Source organism: Tachyglossus aculeatus, chromosome X1 (genome assembly GCF_015852505.1).
Source record: "Tachyglossus aculeatus isolate mTacAcu1 chromosome X1, mTacAcu1.pri, whole genome shotgun sequence".
NCBI classification, from domain to species: Eukaryota; Metazoa; Chordata; class Mammalia; order Monotremata; family Tachyglossidae; genus Tachyglossus; species Tachyglossus aculeatus.
The window spans coordinates 120,890,016-120,916,991 of NC_052101.1; the positions used below are offsets into that span (position 1 = coordinate 120,890,016).

At 51.4% G+C, this 26,976-nt stretch overlaps 1 protein-coding gene across 2 annotated transcripts; it reads right to left on the reverse strand.

Moving 5' to 3' along the window:
- Nucleotides 1-7,578: 7,578 nt before the first annotated feature.
- On the reverse strand, nt 7,579-25,630 carry FKBP8 (FKBP prolyl isomerase 8). 2 transcript variants are annotated; one of them, XM_038739857.1, is made up of 9 exons: nt 25,529-25,630; nt 23,891-24,179; nt 17,372-17,541; nt 17,136-17,224; nt 16,177-16,394; nt 15,698-15,870; nt 15,502-15,579; nt 9,445-9,582; nt 7,579-8,755 (listed from the first exon to the last, which is right to left on the reverse strand). In XM_038739857.1, the coding sequence occupies exons 2-9, from the start codon at nt 24,144-24,146 to the stop codon at nt 8,669-8,671; spliced, it is 1,209 nt and encodes a 402-aa protein (XP_038595785.1). In that variant the 5' UTR covers nt 24,147-24,179; nt 25,529-25,630; the 3' UTR covers nt 7,579-8,668. The 2 variants fall into 2 exon arrangements, with proteins under 2 accessions (XP_038595785.1, XP_038595784.1); XM_038739856.1 differs by having other exon boundaries at nt 16,177-16,397.
- Nucleotides 25,631-26,976: the final 1,346 nt, after the last annotated feature.

A 26,976-nucleotide genomic window follows, 5' to 3' on the forward strand; every position in this document is an offset into this window, starting at 1 on the left:
ATTTATTGAGTGCTTACTGTGTGCAGAGCACTGTACTAAGCGCTTGGGAAGTACAAGTTGGCAGCATATAGAGACAGACCCTACCCAACAGTGGGCTCACAGTCTAAAAGGGGGAGACAAAACCAAGCATACGAACAAAATAAAATAAATAGAATAGGTATGTACAAGTAAAATAAATAAATAAATAAAATAATAATAGAGTAATAAATATGTACAAACATATATACATATATACAGGTGAACCTGATCACCTTGTATCCCCCCCAGTGCTTGAAACAGTGGTTTGCACATTGTAAGCGCTTAACAAATGTCATCATTATTATTATTATTATTAAGCGTTTACTATGTGCCAGGCACTGTACTAAACCCTGGGGTGCCTGTTTACTTGTTTTGATGCCCATCTCTGCCCCCCCCCCACTTCTAGACTGTGAGCCCACTGTGGGCAGGGATTGTCCCTATTTACTGCTGAATTGTACTTTCCAAGCACTTAGTACAGTGCTCTGCACACAGTAATTGCTCAGTAAGTACGATTGAATGAATGAATGGGGTGGATGCAAGCAAATCGGGTTGGACACAGTCCCTGTCCCACAGGGGGCTCACAGTCTCAATCCTCACTTTCCAAATGAGGGAACTGAGGCCCAGAGAAGTGAAGTGACTTGCCCAAGGTCACATAGGAGACAAATGGCAGAGTTGGAATCAGCACCCATGACCTTCTGACCAACAAACTAACAAAAAAAGAAGCTTTCAGGGCATTAAGCGGAGGAACTCTGGGGAGACGAGAGACCTGGGGAAGGTTCTACCACCCTAGGCTTTGGGGCTGAGCCGGAGGAATACAGGGAGCCAGAAAAGAACTACAGAAGCAACGGGCCTAGTAGTGAAAGCAAGGGCCCGGGAGTCAGAAGGACCTGGGTTCTAATCTCCACTTGGCCAATTCATTCATTCAATCATATTTATTGAGCACTTACTGTGTGCAGAGCACTGTACTAAGCGCTTGGAAAGTACAATTCAACAATAGAGACAATCCCTGCTGTGGGACCTTGGGCAAGTCACTTCATTCATTCAATCATATTTGAGCGCTTACTATGTACAGAGCACACTTCACTTCTCTGTACCTCAGTTTCCTCAACTGTAAAATGGGGATACTGTAAAATGCCCTCCCTCCGCACATCCGCCAAGCTAGCTCTCTCCCTCCCTTCAAGGCCCTACTGAGAGCTCACCTCCTCCAGGAGGCCTTCCCAGACTGAGCCCCCCTTAACCTCTGTTCCTCCTCCCCTCCCCATCACTACCCCCGGCCTTTCCCCCTCCCACAGCACTTGTGTATATTTGCACATATTTATCACTCTATTTTATTACCAGACTGAGCCCCCTCCTTCCTCTCCCCCTCCCTCCCCATCCCCCCCACCTTACCTCCTTCCCTCCCCCACAGCACCTGTATATATGTATATATGTTTGTATGTATTTATTACTCTATTTATTTTACTTGTACATATTCTATTTATTTTATTTTGTTAATGTTTTAACAAACATTAACTGTTGGGTAGGGAACTGTTGGAGAAGCAGCGTGGCTCAGTGGAAAGAGCCCAGGCTTTGGAGTCAGAGGTCATGGGTTCAAATCACGGCTCTGCCAATTGTCAGCTGTGTGACTTTGGGCAAGTCACATAACTTCTCTGTGCCTCAGTTACCTCATCTGTAAAATGGGGATTAAGACTGTGAGCCCCACGTGGGACAACCTGATCACCTTGTATCCCTCCAGTGCCTAGAACAGTGCTTTGCACATAGTAAGCGCTTAACAAATACCATCATTATTAGGGACCGTCTCTATATGTTGCCAACTTGTACTTCCCAAGCACTTAGTACAGTGCTCTGCACACAGTAAGCGCTCAATAAATACGATTGAATAAGTGAATGAATACCTGGTCTTCCTCCAACTTACACTGCAAGCCCCATGTGGGACAGGGACTGTGTCCAACCTAATTAACTTGGACCTATCCCAGTGCTTAGAATAGTGTCTGACACATAGTGAGTGCTTAACAAATACCATTTTTTAAAAAACTATACAATTTCTAGACCTGGTGATCAGACTGGTGATTAAACATTTCTAGACCTACAAGGTCAGCAGATCTCTTGAAGACATCACCCACTCTTCCACACCCCCAGCGCGCAAGCGTGCGCGCGCGCACACACACACACACACACACACTCTCTCTCTCTCTCTCTCTCTCTCTCTCTCTCTCTGTCTCCCCCCCCCACCCCCCCGCATCGCCAGGTTTCCGGAATCGTCATCCAGCCTGTCCCTTTTTGAGAAATGGGAAGATGAGGTTTCATAATAACCAGGGTCTAAAAAAAGCCCTCCACACAGCCACTGGCCACAGGATCCCAAGCCATAATGATAGTATCTGGAGGAGCTGGGAAATGCACACTATAGTTAGGGGGTCCCCATCCAAGCTGGGGAGGGACAACTCAGGGGTGCTGTTAACTCACACTGCCTAGACACTGCCCTTGCCCCAATTAGAGAAGCAGCATGGCTCAGTGGAAAGAGCCCGGGCTTTGGAGTCAGAGGTCATGGGTTCAAATCCCAGCTCTGACAACTCTCAGCTGTGTGACTTTGGGCAAGTCACTTAACTTCTCTGGGCCTCAGTTCCCTCATCTGTAAAATGGGGATTAAAACTGTGAGCCCCCCGTGGGGCAACCTGATCACCCTGTAACCTCCTCAGCGCTTAGACCAGTGCTTTGCACATAGTAAGCGCTTAACAAATACCATCATTATTATTATTCTATGCCTTATGTTGCTTGGCAGGGTGGGCACTGATCAGCCCCTCCTCCATCCAGTGGCTGGCATTTTTTTTATGGTATTTGTTAAATGCTTACTATGTGCCAGGCCCTGTCCTAGGCACAAGCTAAACAGGTTGGACACAGTCCAATGCCCCACATGAGGCTCACGATCTTAACCCCCATTTTACAGATGAGGCAACTGAGGCACAGAGAATTTAATGGACTTGCCCAGCAGACAAATGGTGGGGTCAGGATTAGAACCCAGGTCCTCTGACTTGCAGGCTTGTGCTTTAACCACTAGGCAATGCTGCTTCTCAATTATTTATCCAGGCAGCTAGGCCAGGTAAATATTGTGCAGGGCTGGAACTGCTTGACAGTGCTGGGTAAATGTGTATTTAGGCTGTGGCTTCAAACACAGAGGAGGGACCCACTCCCAACACCGAACAGAGGATGACGGGAGAAGCAGGCGCAAGACACGCAGGGCAGAGAAAGCTGAGGATCTGCACTGGTGTGATAATAATAATAAAAATAATAATAATGATAATGATGGCTTATGTGCAAAGCACTGTTTTAAGCTCTAGGGAGGATACAAGGTGATCAGGTTGTCCCTCGTGAGGCTCCGTCTTAATCCCCATTTTACAGATGAGGTAACTGAGGCACAGAGAAGTGACTTGGCCAAAGTCACACAGCTGACAAGCGACAGAGGCGGGATTTGAACCCATGACCTCTGACTCCCAAGTCCTTGCTCTTTCCACTGAGCCACGCTGCTTCTCTCATCCAGTGATACCCAGTTACAGATGGTAAATAGAATTTGGGCCTGGGAGTCAGGTCATGGATTCTAATCCTGACTCCGCCACTTGTCTGCTGTGTGTCCTTGAGCAACTCACCTCACTTCTCCGTGCCTCAGTTTCCTCATCTGTAAAATGAGGATTAAGAATGTGCGCCCCACGTGGAACAGGGACTGTGTCCAACTGGATCTAGACTGTGAACCCACTGTTGGGTAGGAACCGTCTCCATATGTTGCCAACTTGTACTTCCCAAGCGCTTAGTACAGTGCTCTGCACACAGTAAGTGCTCAATAAATATGATTGAATGAATGAATCTGCTTGTATCCACCCCAGAGCTTAGTACAGTGCCTGGCACAGCACACAGTAATCGCTTAATACAATTATTATGTAAAGTTCCAAAGGCTGGCGACAAACTTCTCCCAACTCCCAGATCAGGGCAAAAGGGAGCCTGCCCAGCACTCCCATGAAATGGGAGGGAGAAATGCAAGATGCTCAATCTATAATAATAGTATTTGTTAAGCACTTACCATGAGCCAGGCACTGTACTAAGCACTGGGGTGGATACAAGGTAATCGGGTTGGACACGGTCCCTGTTCCATGTGGGGCCCACACTCTCAATTCCCATTTTACAGATGAGGCCCAGTGAAGTGACTTGCCCAAGGTCACCCAGCAGACAAGTGGCGGAGCCAGGATTAGAACCCATGATCTTCTCCCAGGCCCGTGCTCTCTCCACTACGCCACGGTGCACTTTGCCAGGAAACCCTAGCCCTACTAAACCAATGCTAGCCCTTCAGGAAACAGCAGGCCCAGTTCAGGGGTAAGAAAGGGGAAAACACCCCCTGGCTTTTGGCTCGCTCCTTTTTTTTCATTGGGATGAGGGGACGAGCAGCCATCTAGACCCTAGCTTCTTGGGCAGGAGCCCCTTTGGGGGGTGGCCCCAGCTCCCTATTGCTGAGTGAGGCCTAGCATGTAAATCCAGAGTCCAGCTGCCTGCTTTTTAATTAGCTGGGAAAAAAATGTTCACCTCCAACTGGAGAGTGTGTGAAGCTGCAGAACGTCCCCAGGTCTCAGAGCATCAGGAATAATCCCCGCCCCTCCATCCAGCAATCTTGCATGGCTGGCTCGGGATGGGGCTGGAAGAGGTAGAGAGAGCTAAGATGCCAAGGAATTCTCGAGCCTCTTGGCCTGCTCTGCAGGCCTAGACGGGTGGTCAGCCAGTCAATCATATTTATCGAGTGCTTGCTCTGCAGAGCACTGTACTAAGCGCTTGGAATAGTACGATATTACTGGTTAGGAATTGGTGGGAGGGAACAGGGGTGGGAGAAGTGCTAGTGTTCTTTCAGCAACTTTCCAAATTGTTGCAAGCTAGCAGTGTGTGTATGTGTGTGTGTATTCACACAGTGTTCTCCATATATAAAATGTCATGCTTTCCCCTTGTTGAAGCTTAGTTCCAGGGGTCACGGCTAGTAAATAACAGGCTGAAACTCTGCCAGCCACCAGCTTCTCCATCCTTCCTCCAGCCAGACCCAGAGCAGCTGCTTTCCAGGACTACATTGGGAGGTGAGTGGGATTAGCGGGGAGGAGAGGAAAGCAGAAAGCTAGAATTAGGTTCCAGAACATACTAGGATCTTTGGAATGCCAGAGATTGTACAGGGGGTGGTGGGGGAGGGGAGAGATTAGAAGGGAAACAAGGGGAGGTCAAGAGTCAGAAGGATCTGAGTTCTAATCCCGGCGCCTCCACTTGACTGCTGTGTGTCCTTGAGCATGTCACTTCACTTCTCTGTGCCTCAGTTACCTCATCTGTAAAATGGGGGTTAAGACTGTGAACACCATGTGGGACATGGTCTGTGTCCAACCTGATTATCCTGTATCTACCCCAGTGTTTAGTGCAGTTTCTGGCACATAGTAAGCACGTAACAAGTAACACCATTAAAAAAAAGAAAAAACAACCAGGCTAGCCCTGCCCTCCCCGAGAATGGGCCAGAACATGAGAGTGCGGCCCCCACTAATCATAATAATTATGGTATTTGTTAAGCACTTACTATGTGCCAGGCACCATACTAAGCGCTGGGTTGGATACAAACAAATCGGGTTGGACACAGCCCCTTTCCCACGTGGGGCTCACAGTCTCGATCCTGTTTTACAGATGAGGTAACTGAGGCGCAGAGAAGTGAAGTGACTTGGCCAAGGTCACACAGCAGACAAGGGGTGCTCACCCAGCTCCACCACATGTCTGCTGTGTGACCTTGGGCAAGTCACTTCACTGGGCCTCAGTTCCCTCATCTGTAAAATGGGGATGAAGACTGTGAGCCCCACGTGGGACAACCTGATCACCTTGTATCCCCCCAGCGCTTAGAACAGTGTAACAGTATCCCCCCAGCACATAGTAAGCGCTTAACAAATGCCATCATAAAAAAAAGGGAGTGGAGGCAGGATTAGAACCCAGGACCTTCTGACTCCCAGGCCCGTGCTTTTTCCACTATGCCATGCTGCTTCTCTGCTTCTTCTCACTGAGGACCTATATTACCGCCATGCCAATAGGCAGTTCCTGATGGAGGCGGCAGGCCCGGGGACTGTGACCCTCTCCATCCCCCCCCATCTTACCTCCTTCCCTTCCCCACAGCACCTGTATATATGTATATATGTTTGTACATATTTTTTTACTCTATTTATTTATTTAATTTATTTGTACATATCTATTCTATTTATTTTATTTTGTTAGTATGTTTGGTTTTGTTCTCTGTCTCCCCCTTTTAGACTGTGAGCCCACTGTTGGGTAGGGACCGTCTCTATATGTTGCCAATTTGTACTTCCCAAGCGCTTAGTACAGTGCTCTGCACATAGTAAGCGCTCAATAAATACGATTGATGATGATGATGATGACCAAGAAGGGTAATAGGGGTTGGTCCACGGCTGCCCCATCCCCTCTACCCAAACAGGTGGCTTCCCTCATGCTATTAACAATCTTGGCTCCGGGCCCATTTCCAGTTTCCAGGGGAGGTGGGCCTTTTCAGCCTTTTTCGGCCCCTCGTCGGTCACCTCCCAGAGCCCAGGGCACTGGGGCTAGGATTCCACAGCTTCCTCCTGGCATTCCTCACCCCAGCACTCACTCCTCCCAGAGAAAGAATCCCAACTCCCCCTGGCACCCCCCCCCCCCCCCCAGCCCATCTTTTGCATCAGCTCTGCCGCTAGGGTGGGCAGAGTGAGAGGGTGTGCTCATCTTAGCTTTCAAGGAAACAGTAGGCCCCTCCCGCCCCACAAGTCACCACCACCTCCACCCAGTCTTGGCTGTTCTCCTTTCCCTCCCCTCTGCTCACCCCTGCCAGGACCTGCCGCAGGCAGCTCAGGGGCCTAGAGGCCTCTCAAGCCCCTTCCAGGAAGCACAGGGCTGCCAACGCAGCTGCCGCAGAACTGAGATTAGTCACCAGGCAGCAGGAGCTGTTTCAGGGAAGGAGGGAAGTGGCCCTGACAGGAACCAGCAGAGGGGGGTGGGGGACCAACCGGGGGAACAGCAGCTGCTCCTGTGCTCCCCTGAACCTGGCTTCATCTGCCAGCCCAGCTGCTAAAGCAAGACTCACTGCAACGTTCCACAAAGTCAGAAAAAGAGGACACCCAGAGCTCGGAAGCCAGTTGCAGCAGCATCCCCAACGCAGTCCTACCCTTTCCCGCTCCGATGCTTGAGCCTTATCCCTCTACTGAGCCCTGAAACTGTATGGGATAGAGGAGGGAGGGGGAGAGTTCACAGGGCAAAACAGCCCAGCAAGACTGTCCTCCCCAAACCTGGGGCGGTCGGAGCAACCCAAGTGGGACTGAGTTGAAACTTCAAGAGTGAAAAGGCAGAGGGGAAGCGTGAAGGGAAATGGGGGAGGCCTGAGGTCTCACCCAGAGACCAGCTGCCTCCACAAGGCCATCGAGGCAAAAGGGGAGGCGAAAGGGGAGGAGTGAGAAAAAGGGAACGGGAACCAGGTCACTGCTGCTCTCCTCCCATCGCCACACAGACTCAGGGAAGAAGCAGGGATCCTGCAAGAATGTAATCCAGACTTTATTCCATATGAATTTTCCTAGTGTGATAAGACAAAAGGCCCAGATCCAGGATATGGGAAGGCTTTGACACCAAGGGCAACAGAAGGGAACCAGGATTAGCTCTGGGCCAGAGAGAGAGAGAGAGAGAGAGAGAGAGAGAGAGAGAGAGAGAGAGAGGCACACACACTCACTCGCTTAAGAAACAAAAAAGAAGAAACCACCCTACCCCCAAAGGGGAAAATCCAGACCTCTCATCCTGGGGAGAAGAAAAGATGAGGGGAATTCCCCCGCAGAAGGTAAGTTCTCAAGAGACCTCGTCAGAGAATTGTTAGGGCTGTGGCAAGCCGAGCTTGGCCGGTGCCCCGACTTAGTGGGGTGGTACTACTGGGCATCCACGCTGCCTCTGCCATCAGCTGGGTGAGGGGTGCGGGAGTAGCAGTGGGTATAGGGTCAGGAGCGGCCCCCTGCACAGGGCTTCCATTCCTGCCTTGCCAGTGGCTCTTCCCTGCCCTCTCCTGGGACCTGTGTCTGAGAGCATAAAATACAATCTACCCCCGGTGCGGGGAGGACTGTACAGTAGGAAAATAGCTGCTTCTAATCTCCCTCCCCTCTTGCCATGTGTCAAACAAGATATTCCAGCCAAGGGACTGCCCTGGGACATCCTCCCTGGGCACCCGGCCCCTATTCCAATCACCTGCTGCCAATTCGGGCCTTCCCCAAAGCACCACTATGGGCAGCCCCAGGCTCCCTTCTTGCCCTACCTAGGCAGGGCTCAGCCCAGCTCCTGGAGGAAGCAGAAACCACCCCCTGGGCCTCCTTGGCACAATCCCTGCACTCAATCCCCTGTGACCTTCAGCTAGTATCTCACCCAGGAAGGAGAGACCCCATAAGGGACCAGAGAGCGGGGGGAACGGACAGACCGGAATTAGCTACATCACCAAATCCAGGTCAGGAGGTGAGCTGGGGTGGGGCAAGTTAGCCTCTGAGCTGGGGGCAGAGGGAAGGAGGGAGGAAAGGAGAGCGGGAGGGAGCAGGGTGGCCAGAGGGGACACAGAACAAGAGAGAGATGAGGCCGGTCCTGTTGCTCAGTTCCTGGCCGCGATGACGACTGACAAAGCCACACCGCCCAGGGCCACGGCCGTTGCCCCAAAGAGCCACTTCCAAGGGATAGACTGTGGAGAGAGAAAAAGGAAGAAAAGGTTTAGCCCTCTCTGCATCCTGTTGCCCACCCTGAGGCTTTCCAATCAGGACTGCTACAAGGAGGGACAGTCCCGGCCCTGGGGCTCCCTCAGCAGAGGTGGTCACAGAAGGGTCAACAGCCCAGATCTGCCCCCACCCTGAATTTGGGGTCCCAGTGTTTGAAGCCACATCCTCAGTTAGTCCTTTCACTTCCCAGTGGGACCTAAAGTGTGGGAGCCACCCGGACCGGTCCCTTAACTTCCAAACTACTGGCCCCAGAGTGGCTCCTCACTCTCCGAGAGGCTGGCTTCAGAGCCAAAGGCAAACAGGGGCCTCAGAGCCAAAGGCAAATGGGGGCCAGCAGGGCTTCTTGCCCCCGGGCCCAGCTCCCCAAGGGCCCCAGGAGAGGACATCTTTGCTTTCGCCCAGGCCCAGCATGGCCCTCTGAGGGGACTTTGCTGCCCTCCGTCCACTCCAGACCCCTGAAGCAAACAGCCTAGATGGACAGTTGTCTCTGGGACTCCTCAGTGCCCAACTGGATGGTTCTGGGCACAATAGTAGTCAGTGATTCTGTGGCTGCAAGTTCTGAGCCCCTGGCCAGGCCTCCTTTGGGTAGGCAGTGGCTTCAAGCACGAGGTTCTTATGGGGAAACAAGCAAACTACCCCACCCCCAGTTCCTTACCCGGGGGCCTTTGGCCTGGTACTTGGCAGGCAACCCACTAGGGCTTGGGTTACCCAGCATCTTCCGATACATGGCACTCTCTGTGTCCCTTTGAGCCGCGTGCTTCTTCACCAGCTTGGACAGCTCGGCGTGGATCGTCTGAGGGAGAAAGTGAAGACGCACTCGGTCTCTAAGAGCCCCCGCCAGTTGCCTTGGCTAGTAACCGAGAGGCAGCTTGACCTAGTGGATACAGAATGGGCCTGGGAGTTGGAAGGACCTGTGGGTTTTAATCCCACCTCTGCTGTGTGCACTGGGGCAAGCCGCTTATTCATTAATTCAATCGTATTTATTGAGCGCTTACTGTGTGCAGAGCACTGTACTAAGCCCTTGGGAAGTACAAGTTGGCAACACATAGAGACGGTCCCTACCCAACAGCGGGCTCACAGTCTAGAAGGGGGAGACAGACAACAAAACATATTAACAAAATAAAATAGAATAAATATGTACAAGTAAAATAGAGTAATAAATATGTACAAACATATATACATATATACAGGTGCTGTGGGTAGGGGAAGGAGGGGGCTCAGTCTGGGAAGGCTGCCTGGAGGAGGTGAGCTCTCAGTAGGGCTTTGAAGGGAGGAAGAGAGCTAGCTTGCCAGATGTGCGGAGGGAGGGCATTCCAGGCCAGGGGGAGGACGTGGGCCGGGGGTCGACGGCAGGACAGGCAAGAACGAGGCACAGTGGAAGGAGGTTAGCGGCAGAGGAGCGGAGGGTGGGGGCTGGGCTGTAGAAGGAAAGAAGGGAGGTGAGGTAGGAAGGGGCGAAGTGATGGAGAGCCTTGAAGCCCAGAGTGAGGAGTTTTTGCCTGATGCGTAGGTTGATTGGTAGCCACTGGAGATTTTTGAGGAGGGGAGTACCATGCCCAGAGCATTTCTGCACAAAGATGATCCGGGCAGCAGCATGAAGTATAGATTGAAGTGGGGAGAGACAGGAGGATGGGAGATCGGAGAGGAGGCTGATGCAGTAATCCAGTTGGGATAGGATGAGAGATTGAACGAGCAGGGTAGTGGTTTGGATGGAGAGGAAAGGGCGGATCTTGGTGATGTTGCAGAGGTGGGACCGGCAGGTTTTGGTGACGGATTGGATGCGAGGGCTGAACGAGAGAGCAGAGTCGAGGATGACACCAAGGTTGCGGGCTTGTGAGAGGGGAAGGATGATAGTGCCGTCAAAAGTGATGGGAAAGTCAGGGAGAGGGCAGAGTTTGGGAGGGAAGATAAGGAGTTCAGTCTTGGACATGCTGAGTTTTAGATGGCAGGCAGACAGCCAGATGGAGATATCCTGAAAGCAGGAGGAGATACGAGCTTGGAGGGAGGGAGAGAGAGCAGGGGCAGAGATGTAGATTTGGTTGTCATCAGCGTAGAGATGATAGTTGAAGCCATGGGAGCAAATGAGTTCACCAAGGGAGTGAGTGTAGATAGAGAACAGAAGGGGAAGATGGCATTTATTAAGCGCTTACTATGTGCAAAGCACTGTTCAAAGCGCTGGGGAGGTTACAAGGTGATCAGGTTGTCCCACAGGGGGCTCACAGTCTTAATCCCCATTTTACAGTTGAGGTAACTGAGGCCCAGAGAAGTCAAGTGACTTGCCCAAAGTCACACAGCTGACAGTTGGCGGAGCCGGGATTTGAACCCATGACCCCTGACTCCAAATCCCGGGCTCTTTCCACTGAGCCGCTTAACTTCTGTGTGCCTCAGTTCCCTCATCTGTAAAATGGGGATGAAGATTGTGCACCCCATGTGGGAAATGTCCAACCTGATTAGCTTGCCTAGCATGTAAGCAGTGCCTAACAAATACCGTAAAAAAAAATCATTAAATAGCAGCACTCAGTCCCTGGAGAGGATAGCCAAAGGCACAAGTGAGAGAGCCAAAACACTTAAAGATGATGACGATATTTATTATACACTTACAATGTGCTAAGCATGGAACAGATACAAGAAAGTCAGACTGGATGCAATCCTTGACCCACATGCAGCTCCCTGTTTAAGAGGGAGAGCTGGTATTTTATCTCCTTTTACTCCGTAAGGACAGGAATCAGGTCTACTAACGTTACTGTACTCTCCCAACCACTTAGTACAGTGCTCTGCCCATAGTAGGGGCTCGATAAGTATATTCCCATTTTACAGATGAAAAAAACTGAGGCCCAGCTAAGTTAAGTGACTTGCCCAAGGTCACTCAACAGGCAAATGGTGAGCTGGGATTAGAACTCAGATCTTCCGACTCCCAGTTCTGCGCTCTTTCCACCAGACCAAGCTGCTATCTGGGCTCTAAATCCAATTCTGCGGGCCCCCAGTCCTGGGATGGAGTTTGGAGCCTCTCCAGTCAGGGCTTCAGTTGCCTTGGGTGGCAAATGGCTACCAGCCCTTCATCTGGGATCCACTGCCAAGACAGGGGGTCATGGGATACCATGATCTCTGGGGTCTTGGGCAAAGTTCCTGAGCCCTGGCGAAAGAAGGAAGACTCAACTTCCCCAAGGGGGAAAGAGAGGCCTCTGAACCTGAACTGCCTCCCTACGGAAGGTGACCTCTGAACCCTGCCACCTACCAGAACAAGGCCCCACAAAGCCTTTTCCTGAGCCTCAGGAGGGCCTCTAAGACTAAACAGGGTTCTGTGGGAAGGCAGGGCAATCTATACTGAGGGACAGCTACACTAGTGACTAGTCAGAGAGATAAAAGAGCAAGAGTTTGGAGAAAGGGGGGGCTTGCGGTCTGGGCAATCCCTTTCCAGGCTCTCAGGGCAGGACCCCAGTCCATCGGGGGCCCGTCCCACTCAGATGGACCCTGGGAGATAGAAGGGAGGCAGGGCACAGCTCAGTCCAGATGGCGACTGAGCAGAGTAAAGCTCTTAAGAGTCATTCCCCTCTCCCTCAAATCCCAAAAATCCCTAGCCGGCAAGGATGCTCCCCTTTCCAGCTATTAGAAGAGCCATGGACTTGGCAGGAAGGAGCCTGGCGCCCCCTCTGGTTTGACAGGACAGCACCCCCTGCTGGCACAACCTGGCACTCTCGGCCTCCTTTCCAGGCTGGGCTTCATTCATTCAATCGTATTTATTGAGCGCTTACTGTGTGCAGAGCACTGTACTAAGCGCTTGGGAAGTACAAGTTGGGGCTTCACTATGGGGAGCCGAGGAGTACTGACAAAGGGACCCCAGTAAGGGCCCGGAGTGGTTGGTGCAGTCCCTAGCCCTTGCAGGGAAGGTGGAAGACAGAGGGCAGCCTCAAGGAACTGAAAATTCCAGGGTCTGGCCCACCCTTCCAAACACAGGGCCCGTACTCTTAATCCCCATTTTCCAGATGAGGTAACCGAGGCACACAGAAGTGAAGTGATTTGCCCGAGGTCATACAGCCGACGGGTGGTGGATCCGGGATTGGAACCCACGGCCTCTGACTCCCAAGCCCGTGCTCTTGCCGTTGGCCATGCTGCTTCCCCGAAACCCAGTCTTCATTCATTCAACCGTATAGAGAAGCAGCGTGGCTCAGTGGAAAGAGCACAGGCTTTGGAGTCAGAGATCGTGGGTTCAAATCCCGGCTCCGCCAACTGTCAGCTGTGTGACCTTGGGCAAGTCACTTAATCAATCAATCAATCGTATTTATTGAGCGCTTACTATGTGCAGAGCACTGTACTAAGCGCTTGGGAAGTACAAATTGGCATCACATAGAGACAGTCCCTGCCCAACAGTGGGCTCACAGTCTAAAAGGGGGAGACAGAGAACAGAACCAAACATACCAACAAAATAAAATAAATAGAATAGATATGTACAAGTAAAATAAATAGAGTAATAAATATGTACAAACATATATACATATATACAGGTGCTGTGGGGAAGGGAAGGAGGTAAGATGGGGGGATGGAGAGGGGGACAAGGGGGACAGGAAAGAAGGGGCTCAGTCTGGGAAGGCCTCCTGGAGGAGGTGAGCTCTCAGCAGGGCCTTGAAGGGAGGAAGAGAGCTAGCTTGGCGGATGGGCAGAGGGAGGGCATTCCAGGCCCGGGGGATGACGTGGGCCGGGGGTCGATGGCGGGACAGGCGAGAGCGAGGTACGGTGAGGAGAGTAGTGGTGGAGGAGCGGAGGGTGCGGGCTGGGCAGTAGAAGGAGAGAAGGGAGGTGAGGTAGGAGGGGGCGAGGCGATGGAGAGCCTTGAAGCCCAGGGTGAGGAGTTTCTGCCTGATGCGCAGATTGATCGGTAGCCATTGGAGGTTTTTGAGGAGGGGAGTAATATGTCCAGAGCATTTCTGGACAAAGATAATCCGGGCAGCAGCATGAAGTATGGATTGAAGTGGAGAGAGACACGAGGATGGGAGATCAGAGAGAAGGCTTAACTTCTTAAGTTAAGAGAAGGCTTAACTTAACTTCTCTGTGCCTCAGTTACCTCATCTGGAAAATGGGAATTAAGACTGTGAGCCCCCCATGGGACAACGTGATCACCTTGTAACCTCCCCAGTGCTTAGAACAGTGCTTTGCACATAGTAAGCGCTTAACAAATGCCATCATTATTATTATTATTATTAAGCACTTCCTGTGCATAGAGCACTGTACTAAGCCCTTGGAAAGTACAATTCAACAACAAATAGAGACAGTCCCTACCCAACAACGGGCTCACAGTCTAGAAGAGGTAAGACAGACAACAAAACAAGCAGGCATCAATAGCATCAATATAAATAAATAGAATTATAGACATATACACATCATTAGTAAAATAGAATATGTACATATATACACAAGTGCCGTGGGGCGGGGAGGGGAGTAGAACAGAGGGAGGGAGTCGGGGCGATGGGGAGGGGAGGAGGAGAAGAGGAAAAGGGGGCTTAGTTTGGGAAGGCCTCCTGGAGGAGGTGAGCTTTCAGTAGGGCTTTGAAGTGGGGAAGTGTGCTAGTTTGGCAGATGTGAGGAGGGAGGGCATTCCAGGTCAGAGGTAGGATGTGGGCCAGGGGTCGACAGGCAAGAACAAGGCACCCAAGTGTGACCACAGTCGGATTAAGACTGTGAGCCCGTTGTTGGGTAGGGACTGTCTCTATTTGTTGCTGAAATAGGGGGGACTCAAGCAGAGGCCTGCCCGTTCCATTCCTAGCTTGGGCAGTGGCTAGCGAGTGGAAGGCAATCTGCTGCAAGTCAAAACTCACCCCTGCTGGGCAGCAGCAGCACAGGAGAGAGTCATATTTTTACCAAGAAAACTCTATGGATACACTATCAGAACGACTGGAGATGGAGAGCGGGGCGTTCTGGGAGAGATGTGTCCGTGGAGTCACTATGGGTCGGAAATGACTTGACGGCATAAGACAAGACAAAGCACCTGGGTTGCAGGGAAGGAGCGGGGTTCCCCCCTTTTGGCCTAGCCTGACTTCTGGGGTGGAGGAGAGGGGCACAGAAGAAGGGAGGAAAGCAAGCAGGGAACTTCTGCGTCTGTACTTTGCACCTTCAATGGAAACCACGCACATGCTCTGTGGTCTGTTCAAGAAAGCGTTCTTAGCTATTAAGGAAGAACTTCCCATCGATAAGGGTAATTGATGAAACAATGGATGGGGTTTCTGAGAAGTCCCCATTCCTTTATTGGGCTAGATAGGCATCGGTCTTGGATACTTGGAAGTGGTCCCAGACTACCAAACCCCCACAGTCCCTCCCAGCTGTAGGAGTTTATGCCCCACAGTGCTTTTACTAGCTCCAGTCTCCACCTCTCCAAGCTCTGGGGCCATAAGGAGGATGATCCAGAATCAATCGATCAATGGTACTGATTGAGCGCTCACTGTGTGCAGAGCACTGGACTAAGCACTTGGAAGAATACCTGTTCCCTGCCCACAACAGGCTTACAGTCTAGAGGGGGAGACAGGCATTAATATAAATCATATACAATATACCATTTATAGATATGTATGGAAAGAGAGGAATGAACAGGCTTGGGAAAAGGGACGTGTGTAGATCGGGATGGGGAGTGCAGGGGGGTTGGGGGGGGGGAGGAGTCACAATTCTGTCTGTATGTGGCTACCTGTCAGGAAACCGCCCCTCTTCCCCCGCAGAGGCGGCTCACCTTGTTGGACGGTTCCAGCTTCAGGGCAGCTCTCAGGATGGGAATGGCCTCGCTGTACTCCCCCTGCTGTGCCAAAACCTGTGGGCCAAGGGACAGTTGGCCCTCAGGGTCAAGCACAGCTGTGCTTGCTCAGCCTCCCACCCCTTCCCCCTCCCCCAACCCTCCCCCCCCCCCCCCCCCCCCCCCCCGGGCTCACCTTGCCCTTGCGGAAGAGGGCCTTGATATTGTCCGGCTGGAGCTCCAGAACCATATTGCAGGAGCGCAGAGCGGCCCCAGAGTGGTCCAGCTTGAGCTGGGAAGCCGCCAGGTTGTTGAGGCACTTGACCCGCAGCTCCAGAAGCTCCCCCTCCTCCTCGGGACTGATGTCAACTGGAAGGACGGAGGAGGAGGAGGAGGAGGAGGAGGAGAGGGTGGAGGCGGCAAGCTCCGACCCCTCTGGGGCACAGCCCCTTCAGAGTAACCCCACAACCTCCAGTTCAGATCCTCCCTCTCCATCCTGACCCCTTTGCCAGGTTGGGGAGACCATCTGGGCGCTGGCCCAGCCTCCAGATACAGCGGCACTGCCTGCCCCTCAGCACTGGGAGAGGACCGCAGGGGCCCCTCCCCCTCTCTTGGGGTGAGGGGGGAGTACAGGGGGTGGGACAGAGGGGAGGGTGACAGGGGGCTGGCCGGCACCTTTGGAACTGGAGTTGATGGCCTTGAGCGCGAGGTCATAGGAGTTGGCGGCCAGCACAAAATCCGTGCGCTGGTAGTGGGCGTTCCCACACTCCCGCTTGCGGTCCGCTAGTGCGATCCGCTCCCGCCCGCTCAGCAACTCCAAGTCGGGCCCATCCACTGCCATCCGCAGGGCCACCTCCAGCCGCAGGGCCGCATGGGGTGGGATGGACGGACTCCTGCTGTGGGGCAGGGTCCGGCTTCAGCTACTGAACAGCCTCCCTCGCCCTCTGGGTCCTTCCTTCGCCCTCCTCCCAAGCCGGGAGGCTAGAGGGGCTTCCAGGCCTCAGGGACTTTGTGGCACTGACTCTCCTCGGCCCTATGACCCAGACAGAATGGCTCTTACCCCAGCCAGGGGTCAGGTTGGCTCCACCAGGGGACAACAGGCCACAACTCTACCTTCCACCACCCCACGTACCGGGGAAGTGGACCCCAGGTGCAGCAGGGTCCCGCGTCTCTTCAGCCTGGTTAGGCTTCGACCAGCTGCCCTGAGGTTAGGCAGCGCTAGCAGCCCTAAGCAGGAATGGCCTCACTGCGGTGCCCACGCTCGCCTCTTCCTCTCATCCCTTCCCCCACCTCCCCTCTCCTAGCCTCGCCACTCCCTAACACAGCCCTGTCTGGACTCTGGGTCTCCCAGGACCTGTGAGAGAGACACAAGCCCCCGGGGCTGAGATGGATCATCACCGTGGAGCCCAAGCCGGTCAGACCCCTGCAGCGCCCACGTCTCCAGCGTGCCCGGCGCCAGGCCAGAAGTGAGGAAGTGCGGGAGGTGTCCCTGTGGCTCAACGGGGCCACTGTCCACGGACACGGGAATGGAGCTAGAACTAGGGGGAGAATTGGGCCTTCCGGCCCAATCAAGGCTCTTCCAGCGGGCTCCTCACCCCCTCAACCCCTGCTGGCTCCTCCCGGCAAGGCCTCACCTGCCCTGAGGGCCATAGCAGTACTTGGAATCCGAGGTGATGAGAGCGGTCTCACCCACATCCATGAGCTGAATGCACAGGTCCAGAGCCTGGGGGGTGGGGAAACGACATGGAGGGAGGAGCTGAGAGAACACAGAGCAGGTACTAACCAGTCCCCTGCGCTCCTCTGACCAGCCTTCTCCCCAGAGCCTGCCCTCTCCCTGCTAGGGGGCTGGTCTCCAAGCCACCCCTCCTACCTGGATAACATCACAGTCTCCCAGGGTGAAGGTGAGGCTGGACTCCTCTTCCACCTGGGTTCCATCCTCCAACATCATCTTGAACTGGATGGTCACCTCCTGGCCTTTTCTTGGTCGCTCAGCCCCTGGGGGGCCAGGCGCCAATGTCTTCTTCTTGAGCAGACCATTTCCTGGTGTGGGGAAGACAGGAAGATTTTGAAAATTAGGAGAGTAACAGGCAACTCGAATGCCACCATGTAACACTCTGGTACACCCGCAGGAGGAATACAGCCCGAAGAAGGCTAGGGTAGGTGCCTGGAGATATAACCTACCTGTCTTTAGTTACTGGGCTCGATGTAGTAGTCTTGGAGAGTGGACTTTGTAATGTATTCTTTTTGTTTTCCCCAGTTATTGTTCCTTCCCTCTGTTCAACCCCATTTAGATTGTGTGCCCCATAGAACTAATCTGTTTACCCTGTACTTTCCCCAGGCTTCAGAATAAACACATCACAACTATTACTACTGATGCTGCTGGGATACACAGAAGGGCAACCAAGATGATCGGGAAGATGGAGACACTTTTGCAGGAAGGTCCGCTGAAAAGATTAGGACTCTCCAGTCTGGAAAGATGAAAACCAAGTGGGAAGGAGACTGACGTTTGCACAATCATGAAGGGTTTGAATGGGACCGACTGGAATTATTATTCACCAAATCCCATGGCGCCAAAGAAGTTCGAAGAGGGTAGGGTCAAAACAAAGTAAAGGAAACACTTCTTCCCCCCACTGGGTGGCAAACATATGGAATTTGTTACCACAGGAAGTGCCGCCGGCCTGAAAATATCAACAGGCTCAAGACGGGTCTGAAGAAATTCACGGATAAGCAGTCCATGTAGAAGACAAGCCGGGGTTGCTAGATGGCCACTTCCCCTCCACCAACTCTCTGCTCAGTGCCCCGCTATCTGGATTTTGCCCCTTTCACTCTACCGGGACGACGTTCACCGTGGCCTAGAATTACTTCCTTCTAGCTCAATCTAGTGGAGTCTATCCAAAGGTCAATCATATTTACTAAGCGCTTACTGTGTGCACAGCACTGTACTAAGCACTTAGGAGAGTACGACAGAATGGAGTTGGTACACACATTCCCCATCCGCAACGAGCTCACGGTCTTGATTGTCCTAATCATCCTCCACCTCTCAGCTGCCTTTGCCACAGGTGGCCTCTACCTCCTCTGAGAAATTCCCTCTGGACCTGGTTCTGCGGACCCTATCAATCATATTTATTGAGCGCTGACTGTGTGCAGAGCACTGTATTAAACGATTGGGAGAGCACAATACAATAGAGTAGGTACACACGATCCCTGCCCACAAGGAGCTTACAGCCCAGAGGGGGAAGACAGACTAGAAAATAAATTACATATCATAATACACTCTCCCGTTCTCTTTCTACCTCGCTAACTTCTTTTCAGTATCCTTTGCTGGATCCTCATCTTCCCCTCACCTTCCCACAAGGATCTGATCTGGATTCTTTATGCTTCTCACTCTTCACTCGCTGTTTCAAGGAACTCATCTGCTCACACAGTTTCAGCTGCCACTTGTATGTAGAAGACTCCCAGATATACATGTCTAGCGGTGTTCTCTCACCTGCCTGCTTTACAACCCCCCAAATCAATCAATCTCTTGTCTTCGGGAACCCGCCACTTAAGACAACCTGCCAACACCAACTCAATACGGCAAAAACTGAGCCCCTCATTTTCCCTCCTGAACTGATGTGTCTTCCCAACTCTTTCATCAAAGTCCACTAGCCTGTAAGCTCCTTGAGGGCAGGATTGTGCCTACAAACTCTACTGTATTGTTGTCTCCCAAACACTGAGTCCGGTGTTCTGCACACAGTCAGCGTCCCAAAAATAACACCTATTGACTGATCAAAGTCAACACCACCATCCTCCCCCTTCTCCATTACACCTCCCACATTCGGTCTGTCTCTAAATCCTGTCAGTTCATGGATTGTTCTTTTCCTCCCCACTCTGGTTCATCATCATCATCATCATCATCAATCGTATTTATTAAGCGCTTACTATGTGCAGAGCACTGTACTAAGCACTTGGGAAGTACAAATTGGCAACATATAGAGACAGTCCCTACCCAACATTGGGCTCACAGTCTAAAAGGGGGAAACAGAGAACAAAACCAAACATACTAACAAAATAAAATAAATAGAATAGATATGTACAAGTAAAATAAATAAATAAATAAATAGAGTAATAAATATGTACAAACATATATACATATATACAGGTGCTGTGGGGAAGGGAAGGAGGTAAGATGGGGGGATGGAGAGGGGGGCGAGGGGGAGAGGAAGGAAGGGGCTCAGTCTGGGAAGGCCTCCTGGAGGAGGTGAACTCTCAGTAGGGCCTTGAAGGGAGGAAGAGAGCTAGCTTGGCGGATGGGCAGAGGGAGGGCATTCCAGGCCCGGGGGATGACGTGGGCCGGGGGTCGATGGCGGGACAGGCGAGAACGAGGTACGGTGAGGAGATTAGCGGCGGAGGAGCGGAGGGTGCGGGGTGGGCTGTAGAAGGAGAGAAGGGAGGTGAGGTAGGAGGGGGCGAGGTGATGGACAGCCTTGAAGCCCAGGGTGAGGAGTTTCTGCCTGATGCGCAGATTGATTGGTAGCCACTGGAGATTTTTGAGGAGGGGAGTGATATGCCCAGAGCGTTTCTGGACAAAGACAATCCGGGCAGCAGCATGAAGTATGGATTGAAGTGGAGAGAGACACGAGGATGGGAGATCAGAAAGAAGGCTGATGCAGTAGTCCAGACGGGATAGGATGAGAGCTTGAATGAGCAGGGTAGCAGTATGGATGGAGAGGAAAGGGCGGATCTTGGCAATGTTGCGGAGCTGAGACCGGCAGGTTTTGGTGACGGCTTGGATGTGAGGGGTGAATGAGAGAGCGGAGTCGAGGATGACACCAAGGTTGCGGGCTTGTGAGACGGGAAGGTTCAAGCCCCTGTCACCTCCTGCCAAATTACTGCATCAGCCCCCTTACTGGATTCCTTGCCTCAAGTGCCTCCCCTCTTCAATCTCTCCTACACGTAGTTTCTCATGCTCCAAATATCATTTGAAGATGAGACATCACTTCCCTCCTCAAAAACCTCCAATGGCTACCCACTTCTCTTTTAAAAAGACCTAGACTATTTAATCCTAGGCTTCAAGGCACTCCACCATTCATTCATTGATTCATTCAATCGTATTTATTGAGCGCTTACTGTGTGCAGAGCACTGTACTAAGCGCTTGAGAAGTACAAGTCGGCAGCATATAGAGACGGGCCCTACCCAACAGCGGGCTCACAGTCTAAAGGGGGGAAAACTTTCTCCCTCTTGCCTATCCACTCTCGCCTCTCGTTACACTCCAGCTTGTACTCTTCACTCCCTCCCAAGCTATACTTCGACCTGTTCTGAAAACCCCCAGTTAGTGTTCTTTGTTGGTTCCATAAAAACAGATCATTAGGCAAAAGTGTGCTGATGGAAGCATAGCTTTTCAGGGGAAATAATGCAAGGTGCATTCATGCTTTCCAACAATATGAACATATTTTGAAAGTGAAACACAGTATGATTAACACAAATTATTACCTTGCCTGATCATAGAGCAATGTCAATATGTACCAAAAATAAAAGATTATGTATTAATGTATGTATGCATAAAGCTTTGTATGCACTGATTTAATGCTCATCTGAGAACTGCCAGACTTTAGGCTCTTAGGCTATTTGCTCTTTGCAACACTTGACTGCTCAGAGCTATCTGGTCGCTGCAGGCCGGGCTCCCTATTTCTACTACTTCCCAGCAGAGTGCTAATATATTGCAGTATTTAAGGTAATGATGCTCTGTAATGTATCTATTTGAGGGGTAACTTGTCAATATAAAAACAGGAGCTTTGTTTGTTGACACTGCTCAGGGACCAGGCTTATGCACAACACACCCAACATTTGTACTCTGCTCAGAGTGACACTGTGAGGTACAAGGGTTCTCTAAGTTTGGGAGCTCCCTGAGGGCCAGGGGCTGTGTCTAATTCCCAACCTTGTACTCTTTCCCAGTGCTTAGTACAGAACCCTGCAAACAGTAAGTGCTATAAACACTATTACTACTACTACCATCAGCATTCATATTCAACAGCACTGCGTGAAAAAGAACTAAAAGAACAGAGTTACCACAGGGGAGGATATAGCAGTAACTTGTTCTTTTTTTTTTTAAATGGTATTTGTTAAGCACTTACTATGTGCCAGGCACTCTCCTCCTCCCCATCCCCCCGCCAGCCTTACCTCCTTCCCCTCCCCACAGCACTTGTATATATTTGTACAGATTTATTACTCTATTTTACTGGTACATATTTACTATTCTATTTATTTTGTTAATGATGTGCACATAGCTATAATTCTATTTGTTCTGATGATTTTCACAACTGTCTACAACTTTTGTTTTGTTGTCTGTCTCCCCCTTCTAGACTATGAGCCCGTTGGTGGGTAGGGACCATCTCTATGTGTTGCCGACTTGTACTTCCCAAGCGCTTAGTACAGTGCTCTGCACACGGTAAGTGCTCAATAAATGAATGAATTAACAATAACAGTAATGGTATTTGCTAAGTGCTTACTACGTACCAGGCACTGGGGAAGATACAAGTTAATCAGGTTGGACAAAGTCCCTGTCCCACAAGGGGCTCACAGTCTTAATCCCCATTTTACAGAGGTGGTGGGTGAGGTATAAAGAAGTTAAGTGACTTGACCAGGTTTGCACGGCAGACAAATGGTGGAGCAAGGATTAGAACCCAGGTCTTCTGACCCCGAGGCCCATGCTTTATCCCCTAGACCTCAGCTGCTTCCCACTGTTGACTCTCCCATCTCATTGTTCACACCTTTACCACTGTACCAAACTCCCTCCTTCCTCAAAACCTGCCAAACCATGTCCTTGTTCTCCTTCAAAACCTTCTTAAAAAGGCACCTCCTCCAAGAGGCCTCATCGGTCTCCTTAACATTCATGGGTAGAGATCTTATTTAGTTCCTGAGTTTCATTTTCACAATTAGTATCTACATGCTTACTCTTAGCTACCATAGCAGCGTAGCTCAGTGGAAAGAGCACGGGCTTGGGAGTCAGAGGTCATGGGTTCTAATCCCGCCTCCGCCGCTTGTCAGCTGTGTGACTTTAGGCAAGTCACTTAACTTCTCTGTGCCTCAGTTACCTCATCTGGAAAACGGGGATTAAGACTGTGAGCCCCACGTGGGACAACCTGATCACCGTGTATCCCCCCCAGCACTTAAAACAGTGCTTTGCACATAGTAAGCGCTTAACAAATACCATCATTATTATCATTTGCAACTTATGTCCGCTCGTCTCCCCCAGTAGAGTGAAAGTCCCTTCCTTCATTAATTCAACTGTATTTACTGAGTGCTTACCATGTGCAAAGCACTGTTCTAAGTGCTTAGGAGAGCAGAATAAACAGACACATTCCCTGCCCACAATGAGCTTATAGTCTAGAGAGAACAAGGACCGTGTCTTTTACTTCTGTCACATTTCCTTGCACAGTGCCCCGCACTCAGTGGTGCTCAATACATACCGTTAATAATAATAATAATGGTATTTGTTAAGCGCTTACTATGTGCAAAGCACTGTTCTAAGTGCTGGGGCGGGGGGGGGGGACTCTCAAGCCCGGGCTCTTTCCACTGAGCCACGCTGCTTCGGACGGCACCCACCTCACCACTCCTCCAGTTTCCTGCCACTGTTGGCAACAAGACGCTGAATTGCTTCACGTCCATCTAAATCAATATGCCCTTTGAGCACTTGATATTCTCCCCACCTTCAGCTCCACAGCACTTATGTACACACCCGTAATTTATTTCTATTAATGTCTGCTCCCCCTTGTAAACTGGAAGCCTGTTGCAGGCAGGGAACGTGTCTACTAACTCTGTGGTGATGTACTCTCCCAAGTGCTTAGCCCACTGCCCTGCACACAGTGAGCGCTCAATAATAACAATGGCATTTGTTAAGCGCTTACTATGTGCCAAGCACCGTTCTAAGCACTGAATACCACTGATTGAACTGATTCAATAATAGCATCGTGCATGGTTTTTCAGGAGTCTTCCCAGAAGTCACAGCAAGGCCAAAGGGGAGGTTAACCTAGGAGCAGTGTGGTTTAGCAATCCCAGCTCCACCACATGCCTGCTGTATGACCCTGGGCAAATCACTTCACTTCTCTGGACCTCAGTTACCTCATCTGCAAAACAGGGATCGAGACTGTGAGCCCCATGTGGGACAGGGACTGTGTTCAACCCGATTAACTTGTATCTACCCCGGGGCTTACAACGGTGCTTGGCAGGTCCATCTAAATCAATTTACCCTTTGAGCAGCACTTGATATTCACCCCACCCCTGGCCCATAATCATTATTATGGATCCCCTGGCTCACTATCCCCAGCCCCACTGTACGATGTCGCTGTCACCCCAGAGGCACCCTCTGCTCTCGATGAAAACCAAAACTAGCTCCCAAGTGCTCCTTACCCAAAACATCCAGCCATTCATCCTGGGTGATCTCCGGCCCTCCGGCTTCTTCTGGGACGGAGGGCTCCTCGTTTCCAGTGCTCTGGGCCTGGGCTGGGGCCGCTCTGAGATCTTCCAATGGAGGTAGCTCGCTCAGGTCCTCCTCCTCTTCATCCAGCACCTCAAAGTCCTCTCCTCCTTCCAGCTGTGTGGCCACTTCGGAGGGTGAGGGGATGGAGTCCATCCTTACTGAGGGAGACTCTGCACCAGATGCCATGGCTCTTGAAGAACGCTGTCTCTGATGGAGAGCCTGGAACCCAGTGTGCGTGCACGCATGCACAAACGCATACTCTGAGCTACTTACTAAATACTTTTGGTTAACACAGAGGGCAGGTCCAACCCCCACCCAATTCCTGAACCGAAAGGACTACAGTGGCTTTTATGGAAAAGAGGAGAGGTCCCTGACCTGTACCTTTAACTCAGGGTACCCATCTGGCACCTACCAGGGCTCTGGCATTTCAGATGATATATATGCCTCAAGAGACTTCTTTTCCCCCCCTTTCCCTCCCAAACCGGGGCAGCAAAGCACCCAACATTCCCCTCCTTGCTCCTGAGAATAAGGAGCAATAAAGTCCCAATTAAGGCTCCCGGAAGCCCTGGCCAGGGAGCACTGCAAAACTTGGGACACAGAAATGTTTAGACAGAGGCCTGAGAGGTGGTCAAACATTTACCAGAGGTTGATGGTATCGGGCTGGAACCTGGGGAATCTATAACCAGAGGTGCAGGCTGCCAAACTACCAACATTAAAGACTGAAAACACTAACTATCCCACGGGGAACAGTAGCATCACCTTCCCTGGCATCTCTGCTCCTCCTAAATCTGGCCCTTAAAAATTCAGCCTCTGTTTGAGCCTAGCTGGCTCCCCTGAGAGATCATAAGTCAAGGACAACAAAAGGTGCCTATCCTCGCTGGAATGAAAGTCTCCACTCCCGGAGTTTGGGGGCTCAGTAAGTCTTGAACCCCACGGGAAATTCCATTTCCCCCCACTCCCAGCTCCTGCCGATCCCGCATCAGAACTCAGGCTTCCAGGGCAGCCCAGACACAACATGCAACAGTCCACCTGTTCGAGGGCAGCATCGGCCCAACCTTTTCTACCCCTGTCCAGGAGCTTCGCTGGAACATGGCAAGCGGAAGTGCTTTTCCTTTTAAAAAGGAAAAGCAAAACTCGAGTGGGAGGCTGTCCTGCACCCTCCCCCCAACACACACATACACTCCTTACCCCCTTATAGCACCGATCCCTGCTGGAGTCGCCCCCTGACTTCCATGTCACTGGCCTGCTGCTCAAAAAGACCACTAACCTCCTAATGTAAGTTCCTTCTGGCCTTTCAACCTGCCCCCCCCCCACACACACACACAATCCTCCTTCCCGGGGGGGCGGGGGGGGGCTTGTGCTCACCTCCACCCTCCTCCCGTTCAGACCATACCAGATCTGGGGCCGAGACCAAAGGGAACCAAGAGCTGCTTAGGGCTACACCCGAGGGTGGCAATTGTGGCAATAAATAAATCTGGACCCCCTCCCCCCACCGCCTAGGGGGAGGCCCAAGTGGCTGCACTGGACCCCATCACCCTTATCCCACGAAGCCGGGATGGGCAAGTTACCGAGGTGCCAGGAATCCCCGGGGCCGCGTGCCTCCTGCTCCAGGCCAACCCCCGGGTCCCGTGGCCCACCCCCACCACCAGTCGCCACCGCCACCGCCGCCGCTACGGCTTCGGCCTCCAGAATCAGCTGCTCTAGTCCCGCCCTCGCCGCACCCCGATTGGCGGCTTGATTCGGTCCTGTGGCTGTGATTGGTGGAGGCGAGTGTCCATCCGCGAAAGCGGCCCTGCCTGGCGCCCCGACTTCCTTAAAGGGACAGAGCTAAGTAAGGCTCCCGGGAAACCACTCGAGCTCTTAGGACGAGCCACGAACCAAGACAACTTCTAAGGGGAGCCAGGGGGTCTCCTCATCTTAAGGGATCTAGTCCATTTAAATGCACGGTCCCCCTTGCCCCCACGATCTCCAGCTGTACCCCAGAGCTCACCTCAATCAATCAATCGTATTTATTGATTGATTAATTTATTTAATCAATAAATCAATCAATAAGGAGGATCTCACCTCCTCCAGGAGGCCTTCCCAGACTGAGCCCCTTCCTTCCTCTCCCCCTCGTCCCCCTCTCCATCCCCCCATCTTACCTCCTTCCCTTCCCCACAGCACCTGTATATATGTATATATGTTTGTACGTATTTATTACTCTATTTATTTTACTTGTACATATCTATTCTATTTATTTTATTTTGTTAGTATGTTTGGTTTTGTTCTCTGTCTCCCCCTTTTAGACTGTGAGCCCAATGTTGGGTAGGGACTGTCTATATGTTGCCAATTTGTACTTCCCAAGCGCTTAGTACAGTGCTCTGCACATAGTAAGCGCTCAATAAATACGATTGATGATGATGATGATGATGATGATGGGTAGGGACTGTCTCTATATGTTGCCAACTTGTACTTCCCAAGCGCTTAGTACAGTGCTCTGCACACAGTAAGCGCTCAATAAATACGATTGATTGATTGTCTCCAGGTGGGCTTGTTTTGAATCGCTTCACATCCTTCTAAATCAGGAAGCGGTGTGTTTTCAGGGCCAAAACCCCCAAAACTGGGACTCTATCCCATTATAAGCTGTGTAACACTGGGCCTTAAGCGGTTGTTTACCTCTCTTTCCTCCACTGAGAGAGATAGTCTACTTGTCTCCTCCTTGCTTCACATGAACATGCATGGAAAGAGCTGATTAGATTTTTTTTTTTTTAATGTCTGCCAGCCCGTGCCAGATCCTGCAGGCTTGGACTGCTTCCAAACTTTTTACTGTAAACCAGGTTGCCCCTAAGGTCAGAGTAATTGGAGCCAATTGGGGCAAATGCCCCAGGTCCTCCTCGGGTCCAGAGGGGCAGCAGACCCCCACGAGGGCACCCATTTGGCCAATGGAACTCATCAATCAATCAATCAATCAATCGTATTTATAATAATAATAATAATGTTGGTATTTGTTAAGCGCTTACTATGTGCCAAGCACTGT

Excerpts from the sequence above, each read along its gene's own strand:
- FKBP8 (XM_038739856.1), bottom strand. The coding sequence starts at position 24,146 with ATGGCATCTGGTGCAGAGTCTCCCTCAGTAAGGATGGACTCCATCCCC. Across the intron at positions 16,398-17,135 it reads TGCTATGGCCCTCAGGGCAG|CAGGAGTCCGTCCATCCCAC; the intron begins GTGAGGCCTTGC and ends CCTGCCCCACAG. Across the intron at positions 9,583-15,501 it reads AGCTGGAACCGTCCAACAAG|ACGATCCACGCCGAGCTGTC; the intron begins GTGAGCCGCCTC and ends TTTCTCCCTCAG.